The 11,753-nt window shown below is 36.7% G+C and overlaps 1 protein-coding gene across 2 annotated transcripts; it reads left to right on the top strand.

Annotated features, from left to right (window-relative positions):
• The first annotated feature begins 4,787 nt into the window (after positions 1-4,787).
• On the top strand, positions 4,788-8,354 carry LOC116169551 (lethal(3)malignant brain tumor-like protein 3). Of its 2 annotated transcripts, none has more exons than XM_031485665.1 (5): positions 4,788-6,065; positions 6,122-7,068; positions 7,124-7,435; positions 7,490-7,709; positions 7,760-8,354. In XM_031485665.1, exons 2-5 carry the CDS (start codon positions 6,870-6,872, stop codon positions 8,217-8,219), a joined length of 1,191 nt encoding a protein of 396 aa, XP_031341525.1. In that variant the 5' UTR covers positions 4,788-6,065; positions 6,122-6,869; the 3' UTR covers positions 8,220-8,354. The 2 variants fall into 2 exon arrangements, with proteins under 2 accessions (XP_031341525.1, XP_031341526.1); XM_031485666.1 differs by having other exon boundaries at positions 4,788-6,361; positions 6,840-7,068.
• The last annotated feature ends 3,399 nt before the right edge of the window (positions 8,355-11,753 follow it).

Genomic DNA, 11,753 nt, shown 5'->3' with positions numbered 1-11,753 from the left:
CTACATAATTTAATTTAACTCTTTGCAGGCATCAAGGACTCTTTAGAACGGTTTACTTGTTCTTATTGCTAAGTGTATGTTCTGTTGTCTACCATTTATAAAACTTTAAGGATATAGGGCTACAGAACGCGACACTTTCGTAAACTAAATGTAGAAGCTATTTTATCGCAAGGAAACAAAACTTGGTGATCTCTTAAACTAAATGAATAATACTTGTATTAATACCTTTCTAAAATCCTGATGTCTCACCTTACAGTTAAATTAAGTTAAATAGAATTGCATAAATGCACACCTTTATAGACATAAACAAAGTATGGAGTACTTAAACTAACCTCAAATGTGTTTAACTTTGTATTTTAATTGGAGTTAAGTCTTTTCGCATCCCCCTGTTGTCGAGTTCTAATCGGTGCAGCGAGAGTGTGGGCCTTGTATCCACTCTTCTCAGCCTGATAACAGAATTAGGCATCGTTGATTCGTTGACGGCTTCCCCTTTCTACCCGTATCGCGCCCGCGCATGCGTCTTCCTATAGAGCATTCGCACCTTAGTATGCAGTATGGGGTCTTATGGACTATATCCCTCCTTTACTAATTTGCGTCATTCTTCAATAACGCTATCCTTATTCCTTACCGCAATGATGCCAAACTTATATATGATTGAATTTAAGCTTTAAAACAAAATATAACGTCAAATCTTCTTGTATTGTCATTACGTGTGTGGTTCGTTTTTGTCTTTCGTATTTAACACATTTTATTGTCTCATTGCTTTAAAAATCCTTCTTTTAAGAACGCCTCCATCTCGTACTTTATATACAAGGTAACTTTGAGTGTTCTTGTAGAACCGTTATTTGATTTCATCTTTTTAGAATATCCCATTAAATGGAAGCCAAAGCTGAAGCAGGATCTGCTAACGTGAAACGCTATAAAGGAGAGTGTTTTAGCCGGAAGGAGAAACACCTCATTATCAACGTGCTGAACTATTTCTCGGGAACGATGAACGTTACTGCAGCTGTGAAAGAAGCAAGTAAAGCTTTATGTTGTTCTGAACGGAACATCTATGCCATTAAAAAGGAAGACGGAAACGAAGGTGTATCAAGCCCGAAAAAACGCAAGCAAAGAAAAGGGAAACAAAGCAATGATCGTCTTCATGTGTATGATGAAAATGTGCAATCAGTTATTCGACGTAAAGTGCATAACTTTTTCATTACAAATATTCCACCAACTATGAACAGCATCTTAGCTTCCGTAAATGACGATAACGATCTACCCAACTTTAAACGCACCACATTATTCAATCTCTTGAAAGATATGGGTTTAAGAAGGTTGGCCGCAAGAGTATCCTTATTGAACGGGATGATATTATACGATGGAGACATAAATACCTACGTCGCATCAGGAAGTTGAGAGAAGAAGGTGCTTAATCTTTTTATCATATTTAATTGCAAATTACATAATATTTATATTTTAGGTAAAAATATTGTGTATACGGATGAGTCATGGGTTAACATTGGTCATTCGGTGAGCAGGGCGTGGCATGACACCACCGTTGAAAGCAATCGTCAGGCATTCATCAAAGGACTCAGTACAGGTTTAAAGTCACCCACTGGTCTAGGGCCTCGCTTTGCGTTAGTACATGCTGGTGGTGATAATGGTTTTATTCCGGGCGCGGAACTGACTTTTCTCTGCAAAAAGAACACTGCTGATGCACACAACGAAATGGATGCAGACACTTATGAAAAGTGGTTTTTTGAACAGCTTCTACCAAATGTACCACCGAATTCAGTCATTGTTATTGACAATGCCTCGTACCACAGTAGAAAGTTGGAGAAGATACCAACAATGTCGTGGAGAAAAGAACACATTATAGATTGGCTTCGTGAGAAAAATGTACCGATTGAAGAAAATCCATTAAAACGAGACCTACTGGCTTCTGTTGCGCATGTTCGGCATCCCTACGACAAAAATAAGCTTGATGTTATTGCACAAGAAAAAGGTTACGAGATTCTCCGTTTACCTCCATACCATTGTGAATTAAATCCCATTGAAATGGTGTGGGCTAAGTTAAACATCATATCAAAATGAATAACAAAACATTTAAAATAAAGGACATGGAAGAATTAATAAAAATGGGTTATTCACAAGTTACGGTTCAAAATTGGCAATATTATGTCAATCACGTGAAAACTATCGAAGATGGCATGTGGGCAGCAGATTATCTTCAAGATGATGTTGAAGAATTTATAATTCAAGTGTCGCAGTCATCTTCCGATGAATTTCAATTCGATTCCAGTGACTAATATCATTGAATAAAAACACTATAAGAAGCCTAACCCCGTGGAAATAAAGCGCGACAGAGTTTGAACTGAGAATATAATGGGAACACTGTCAATAGAGTCGATTCTTGAACTGAGAAGAATGAGAATTTGCTTTCCTCCTATTTACCGAAAAGAGAGTTCGGGGGTCACAACCAATGCGGGTGCAAGGGGATTTGTGAGATTTGTCGCGCTTTCTTCCATAAGCGTTAGGCTTCTTATAGTGTTTTTATTCAATGGTTATAGGCATACTTTGTCTTATTGTACCATGGTCACAACCATCTTTTACAAGCGGTGCTGAGAATTATGAATTTTGGATGTAGGTAATAATCCTATTTACCTTTTAACACAGTGCAATTGCAACGATTTGCGTTACTTCGTATTGAATCAACAGTAAATTATTGTTCAGGTAAGTTGCTAAACGAAACATATCGATTTCTTGTCATAACCTCTAAAGCAGGTTACTCATTACTGGACACTTTACAAGCACTTGTATTTGTTCAAAGTACACTTTATTCCGTATAACTTCCGTTGCACGTCATCATTTTCTGTGACGTAATTACTATGCAATAATGCCAAATCTAGTTTTGAGCGATTTAGGTTAAGTCACTTGTCAACAAGACAGTGCATTCTTTGTGTGAACAATCCACACCTTAAATAAAATAAAAATAATTTTTATTATTCATTTCGTTAATTGGAACCACAATATACGTACAATATACTTTAATAACTTATGAACTGTACAAATGTAGCATCTCTTTTACAGAGAAAGTACTAAATATAAAATTTTACAGGTTATGTGATATGATGGATGATATTCAAATTAATCGGAATCATCGGAACTGCTTTCGTGTTCAAAGTTTATAATAATAGTAGCAACGTTTTCAAGATCTAATTGCTTTTCTCTTTCGTACCACTCGTGTATTACAGTTTCCGTATCCTTAACTGAATTGCGCCACGTTTCGGAAGTTATCGGTTGTAGTGTTTCTTGTCACATGTTTATGCAATTTTCAATGCTTCGTCCATCTCTACCCATGTGTCGATTGTAGTAATTTTTCGCTATGCCCCAAATATGTTCGATAGGATTAAAAACGCGGTGATAGGGTGGTAATCGTAAAACGAAGTAACCGTATTGCTCGGCTAAGTGGTCAATGCGTTATGCGGTACATTTTAGCTGATTTATTCCTAAAAGTATCAACAAGATTTAGATAATACCAAATAATTTGCGAACGTACTTACTGTGCAACCTTTTCAACAGTTCGGCTTTAAAATCATTTTCGGAGAACTGCACATTATGATCTCCTAACCACACTTTAATGTTGTCTGTTTTCCCGTTATCGAACACAATTACTGACGGGTTATCAAAATTCTTCAGTAATTACTCTTCAAACCAATGCACAGCGAAAGACGTAGAAAATAATCAAAATCAAATCAAACGAAAAGTAAACCAAAAGCAACCTGTCAAATTTATAAATTTAAACGCGACAACATAGCGAAATGCTACCAATTGTTGCGGCCAAAATAAACTACAAGCTTAATGTGTTGCCTAATAAACGAAAGTAAATTTACGTTGGTACGTCGTTTTCTTCAGGCAATGACGTGCAACGGAAGATATACTGAATAGACCGTAGTTTGGTGTGTTTACTGCAGAGACACCTCTAAAAAGCATTATGCGGGTCACTCTGTAATTAGGCGCAAGCCTGTTGAGGGCCCAGAACAAGAGAGGGATAATAAATAAATAAATAAATACATGTCATATTAATTACGAAATGTTGGTTATACTACAATTGCGATCATGAATATTGCTTTTTTGTATTTCGTCTCAATCAACATGTTTTGTCTTCCATTTAAAGAACTAAAGTCTGTCCAACTCATGTTGGGGGGCGCTATTATGGCCACTTTCTCCGTCAATCCGTCCGAGGTCTTAACTACTCCTACAGTTTTCAAGATATTTAGTTCATTCTTTTTACATTCGTTAGCTTATAGCACTGGCGCCTCAACCAATAAAAATCTATACGATTAGCGGTCGCATGCGCAGAGTGCGCAATGTTATCTTTCATATACAGGGTGTTACGCTCTACTTAAGGGGCGGCAGTACAGCTCAAAAGGAGTCGACAAACCCCAAAACACCTTAGTAAAAGTTATTTAATAAGCGAGATAACATTTGTTTTATTTTTTACATTAAACGATTGATCTGTGTACAAATCTAGCAATCTACTACTTAAATCAGCATTGTCCACTTAAATTATTTTTTAGTTTAAATAAATCAAAGTTGACACTTTTCAAAAAACAAGGCAAAAATAATACGATTTTGAGCCAAACAAAGGTCATAGTAGAGGTTAATTATTGATAACAACTTATACCTGTCAAATAAACAAACTTAAAAACATTTGGACAATGCTGATTAAGTAGTAGATTGCTAGATTTGTACACAGATTAATCGTTTAATGAAAAAAATAAAACAAATGTTATCTTGCTTATTAAATCACTTTTACTAAGGTGTTTTGGGGTTTGTCAACTCCTTTTGAGCTGTACTGCCGCCCCTTAAAAGGACACAGAGAAGCCCGTAGGCACCCTGTATATTGAGATATTTCATGGAAATTTAAAACGCACATGCTTCTAGTAAAGCCAGCTTATTGCAATCAGATGTGCATATGCGCACACTGATCAATGTTAACTTTCTTATTCATGGAGATTTTTGTTTTGACTTTTCCACCACAGATGGTTCTAGTAAAGACAAGCATATCGCATATTGCAAAAATTATATGTGCGCATGCGCAATGTCAACTTTCTTACGTTACATGCCCTTTCGGGAAGTCCTGATCACATGGAAAATGCGCCAAAGTTACTACCCTTAAGAGGGGCCTTTGAAACAAGTTGCCAGATCTTGCCTAGCGCGACGCTAAAGTCGCTAAAAATCGATATTTTTCATGAAATTTCAGTCGGCAGATTCAATTGTCATTATAATGGTAACACCTACCGCTTCCCCGTAGAAGGCGACTATACATTAGCACTTTTAAAGTCACTAGATATAAAAAGTACCGCAATCTTAAACTCTCTAAGATGGCAATCATCCGCTATTTTTGGCAAAAAAGCAAGTGGTATTTATTATTGGTGTGAGTAATCACACTGGACACATTTAACATTCTTGGTGATAACAAAAGCCATCTTGGGGAGAATACCTGAACTTTACTAGGTTTGCCAACATGGTTGATTATTATTCGTTGTCAATGTCAGATGGTTTTAACCACATTACTCATTTATTATTAATTTTTGCGAGATGATATTTGGGCAATTAATTTCGCATGTTGGGAAGGTATTAAGAATCTCAAAAATTACCTACTACTTCAAAGTCAGTGTTAAGTATTTCAAGTTTTAACCTTGTTTTTATGGTTAATAATGAAAATTGAAATCCCAAAAAAGTTTATTACCAACTCTTTGACTAGTAGAATCAGAATTTATCCTGATATTTGCATGATTTTCAGTAATACAAGAGTAATGTGTCTAATAAATATACCTAACTTTGGAATTATGGCGCCATCTTGCGGGATATGTGTTTTAAAGAGAGCTCTTAAAACGAAACCCTTTTTTCCATTTTTTCATCTTCCACGCTATCTTTTGCCAACATGATGCAGAGTATGCTAATGATTCACGTGGATTGTGGACTGCGGTGGTGAGGAGGATGTTTTTAATGAAGATAGCGCAAATAATTTAATAACTCAAATTTATTTCAAGCAAACTGTAAATGAGAACTAGGTAAAATTCGCCTGGTCATACATTTATAATTCATATTTTTTGTTTTCATTTTTTAGAATGTACGTGAAGTGTAAATTAATAGTCCGCTTCCTGTTCAACAACCTATTACACAACAACACCTGAGATTCAACCTCAAAACAACGCAAGTTTCACTAAAGACTGTGTTTGCAGTGTTCACCTCGTTCATCTAATTTTTTCAATGACTGGGAGATCTTCTTTCCATCCTCAATGACGCAATAAGATGGAATGTTTTATAGTGGAATCATTAACTGCTCAAACACTGCGAGTTGTACAGGGTATAATGAGATGTTTTATTTAGCTCCCCAAAGGTGCCAAATTATGCATTTTTACATATAGCATATTTAAATAACTGGGGCAGGCCATCATGCAGCCTTTGCATGGCGACTGCGCATTTTTCTACACCTCAATGAAACACTATTTTATGATTGAACGTTAAGAATAATGTTCACCCTATCACTTAGAGCAGTGTTTCTCAAACTGGGGGGCGCAAACCAGAAGACGGATTTTTTACATTTGAAAAAACGATATTTTGGATACAAGTCGCATGAACATTTTTCGGGGAAAACTACGCTTTTTGAGGGCTAAGCGAATCTTCCTTGTGAAAAAATTGAAAATAGCGTTTCAAAACAGGACGTCACCACGTGCGGCGCTGCAACCTGAAGATCTTGGGCTTTAATATTATTTGCATCCAGTTTGTTTTATTCTAAGGAGTGATTGAGACTTACACTAAAATCACACCTTTTCCGTTTTCAGACGATTTGTCCGAACGGATTTCGTGTGGGAATGAAGTTAGAGGCAGTTGACAAAAAAGACTCTTCCTTAGTGTGCGTCGCTACAGTTGCGGACATGATGGATAGTAGAATTTTGGTACATTTCGATAGTTGGGATGACATATATGATTATTGGGCAGATCCGACATCTCCATACATTCATCCGGTAGGTTGGGCGGATCAAAACGGACATAGCCTTACTCCGCCAAATGGTAGGTTAAATCCTATACCAAAAGTACTTATTCACTAATCTTCTCAATGTGTTAGATTACCCAAACCCGGAAACATTCACGTGGGAGAAATACTTGAAGGAAGTTAAAGCGACGCCAGCTCCCGTACGAGCTTTCAAGCAGAAACAAATTCCCGGATTCAAAAAGGGAATGCGACTTGAATGTGTCGATAAACGGGTGCCCCAGTTAGTTCGTGTAGCGTCAGTGGACGAAGTGAAGGAACATCAAATACGGATTAGTTTCGACGGTTGGCCGGACCGTTACAGTTATTGGGTGGACAGTGACAGTCCAGATATTCACCCCGTTGGTTGGTGTCAGAAGACAGGTCATCCCATAGAACCTCCGTTAAGTATGTCTTAATTTTAATCTGCCAGGTTAGATTTGTAATAATTGGTCATTTCAGCACCCAACGATGTGTATGACTTCCTCGAGTGTCCCACTGTCGGTTGCAGAGGACAGGGACACGTTATGGGTGCAAAGTTCTCGACTCATTCGACAACAGCCGATTGTCCATATTCCGATGAGAACTTAGGAAGAGAACATGTGTTACCTGATCGTTTGTCAAGTCCCGATAGGCGACCGCAGGCTGTAGTGCCTGTGTCACGGGAACCAAAAGATACATCGTAAGTAGCCCGCATATTTTTTTTATTTGGCTCACTAAATTAATCCTTAGGAAACCTAAATTGGGACGACCTCCAAAAATGCCAAGATTAGATTCGCCAATTAAGACTGAATGGTTACCTGAAGATGGCAATAGTGTAGACTTGCAACAACCTTTAAAAAGAAAAGAAAAAGTGTTTGACACGAAGTGTGATGGAAAACTACCTTTTACAAATGGATACGATAATGAATACACGGAACAAATTTGGGAGAAGCATTCGAGATATTTAAAAAAGTACGTAAAGAGGAGTTTGGACCCTAGAGATTGGGAAGAAGAGGACGTAGTACAGTTTATTGCTTCCGTGCCCTATTTTGAAAAGCACAGCGCTCTATTTAGGCAACACAAAATTGACGGTGAGGCACTCTTAATGCTCAGCCAACGTGATATAATCGAAATATTACGTATTAAATTAGGTCCCGCGATTAAATTATATTGTATTATAATGTTACTAAGACAAAATATTATAAGTTAGTTATGTATTTTTAATGTGATATGTTGAAGTTTTGTATATACGAAAAGTTCACTGGTACAAGTGAATACAGTGCGTATCGAAATATTTTTCATAATGTTGCACGAATTAAAAAATATATCTGATTATTTGGTTCTAGATATACATATATTTTTTTTAGAAATGTGATATATTAAAGAATTTCTTTTTTATGAGTATTTTTCTAAAAGAAAAATGCAAACAAAATAGTTATTGGTGGCCACACTGTTGACTCTTGAAAATTTATAAATCTTGCTTGATTTTGAAGTTTTTTTGCAACAAATCTGGTAATGGTAAGGATAGGTAAAATAGAACTGCGTTTGCCAGCCTGTGTGGTGCAGTGGTTTGGAAGCCAGACTGTGGCACTAAGGGTCCCTGGTTCGAAATGGGGCATGGAAATTTGTAAATGTATAGAGGGTTTGGGCTGGTAGAGCAGCGTTGGTGACGACTTTTGGTACTACGCAGCCTCACTTCTCACATAGGAGTTCGAATTTCCGGACCTGTGCGTACAACTGTATTTCCACATTTGGGATACAGAGAGTAGTAACTGCGATGACGTTGGGCATGTCTCTTTTAGATGTCCCTTAATTCTCATCAACTTTTTCATAAATTGTGAACTCAGTTCAGTCACGATGGTCTAGTGTAGTGGCCAAGATATACTCGGGCGGCTCTAGTTTGATTCTTTGGCATGAAACATTTTTTTCCACAAAAATGCGTAGCTACGCAGTTCAGCAGAATTGGACATTAGGTTATTTGTAGGTGTAAGATTGTCTTTTCTCACATTTTTTTTGAAAAGCAAACATGATGGCGGCCTCCCTCAAAATACAGTAGTATTCATGTCATCGGGATGTCTCATATGGCAGTCCTTGGCAACATATAATGCTTATAGCCGGTCATTGTGAATAATTGAGGGAAGAGAACTTTTTATACAGCCCCCCCCCCCTGATGACAGAAATAGTTTGCCCACCCCCAAGTTCTAAAAGAATTAATTTTCGATACTAAACAATTTCATTTAATGGCAAGTGTGGTTATAAGCATTAGGTACTTATGTTCTTAACTCTAAGTTAATGTACTCTGATGTGACGCACGTCTAAAAAATTGGAGTAATGAGGAAAGGTCCGCCATGTTTTAACCAAATACATTGGATTGGTAGAAATGAATCTGGAATCCAAGGTGACAATATATTGTAATAATAGCAAAATCTACCTACAAATTCAGTTCAGTTCTGATAATCCATAACAAACAAGGTCATTTTACCAGGGGTGGACTGGCACGGGGGGGCGGGTGGCGATTGCCACCTGGCCTGTACATCACGGCCCATTGCCCGTTGGAAATTTATGCTGTATTTAGTTTCTTGCACTATTAATAAATTATTAACACGTTTCTCTAATTGGGGTTGATGTTAGGTTGTTAAAAAATTCTGTTTTAATTGAAGTGTTTTACAATGAATTTATCATTTTTTGTCGTAGCATGAAAGTGCTGAAATACAACCCACCTCGTGTGGATTGTATATTTTGTTACTTTTAATTATCAGCTGCAATTAAAAAAAAAACTGTATGGTAATTGATTTTCGAGAAAGGAGTACTTTAAAATGTTTTTGTGGTGCACCTCAGAGCTCCCCCCCCCGGCACCTTCATTATTACACTAATACTTTAATGGCCCGTAAGTACCTGGTATAACCTTCCTTTTTTACCAAAATTCGAGTACACCAAAATTTCTCGGGAGAACACTTTTTCTTATTAATTTTGGTGCGTAGAATCCAAATCAATTCGTACTTTTTCGATCAGACTTCTCAATCAAAAGTTATAGATTAGAAACCAATTTCGAAAAAAAATTCAAAGGGCTGTAACTTTTGAACTAGTAGCCCAATCTTGGAACTGTTTGAAATTATGGATTCTACAGGCCACATCCTATAAGGAAATTTTTTTTCCGGGTCGATCTGAGACAATTTTTTTTTCGGGGCTCAAAAAAAGGCAGTGTATAACCAGGGGCGCACTGGCCCGGGGGGGGCGGGTGGCGATTGCCAGCTGGCCTGTAGATCATAATGGCCCGTTGGAAATTTATAAGTATGTGCTGTATTTAGTTTCATGCACTATTAATAAATTATTAACACGTTTCTCTAATTGGGGTTGATGTTAGGTTGTTAAAACATTCTGTTGTAATTGAATTTATAATTTTTTGTCGTAGCATGAAAGTGCTGAAATACAATGATAGGCGACGCACCTCGTGTGGATTGTATATTTTGTTACTTTTAATTATCAGCTGCAATTTAAAAATAAACTGTATGGTAATTTATTTTCGAGAAAGGAGTACTTTAAAATGTTTTTGTGGTGCACCACAGAGCTAACCCCCCCCCCCCCCCCCCCCCCCCCGCCACCATCATTACTACACTAATACTTTAATGGCCCGTAACTAATGCAATTCTACCTGGCCCGCAGTTACCCAGTCCGCCCCTGCATTTTACCATTTTTGTTAAAACCAAAGGAATTCCTTATTTATTGTTCATTGCCCAAAACTTGCTCTTGATTGATGCCACTTGATGCAAAGCTTCATGTACATGGGTTTCTCTTAGCGGCCAATGACGCCCAATAAAACAATAGTGCAGTGGTTTAATCAAAAACCATCTCCAATTTCAATGTCATATATGTAGCCACTGCTTTGTGCCTTGTAGTAAATCGTGTAGGTAGACGATTGTTTTGGGAATACCATAGATGTTGTTGGGGGATTTAGGGAGGCACCATTTGTCAAATAATTTATAATTGTTTGATTTCAAGTTGATGAAATTGAACCGCCATACAAATTAATTATCTCCTTGCAACAAATTAAATGCAACATAAAATGAATGATCTGAGACGTTAACCAAATGGTAAGAGACAATAAAAACAAGCAAATAAAAATCATAAAATAACTGTTTCAATGTCTTTGTTTATTTGGAAGACATTTCTTGTTATTAAATCAGTATAAATAGCCATTGAATATGAATACAATTGCTTTCTTATCTTACAAAAAGTGTACATATTAAGAGTATATTTCAAATTAGATCGCAGGGTAAGGTATTTATTATAAGCCCTATCGTTGCCTTAGTGTACATTTTTGTAAAGAAGTAGGATGTTACAATAAATTGACGTTTTAAAAATTAACGTGTCTATTGTTTCAAATATAAACAGATTAATTTACATCATACAATAAGGTTCATGGTCAAAATACATAAAACGAGAACAGTTCGATTAAAAAATAGGTTAAAGTCGATCTATCATCATATTATACATAGGTATAGACGATTGTTTTTTTTTCTTTTATCTAACTTGAAGTGAATATCATTAATAAAATATTATGGAGCCACCAAAGATGGTAGGTAGAAAAAATATATTAATGCAGAGAACTTGCTACAACGATTTTGTTATCACAGAAACTGCGCGAGAACACAGTTTGTGATGTATTCGCAATTTATCAACATAAGGAGAATCTTAAACTATCTACGTATTTTCTATATATACATTTCATTTGTTCAAGTGCTTT

Source organism: Photinus pyralis, unplaced genomic scaffold (genome assembly GCF_008802855.1).
Source record: "Photinus pyralis isolate 1611_PpyrPB1 unplaced genomic scaffold, Ppyr1.3 Ppyr1.4_LG4, whole genome shotgun sequence".
NCBI lineage: Eukaryota > Metazoa > Arthropoda > Insecta > Coleoptera > Lampyridae > Photinus > Photinus pyralis.
Note: the sequence above shows the minus strand (reverse complement) of the source record. Positions and strands in the feature narration are given on the sequence as shown.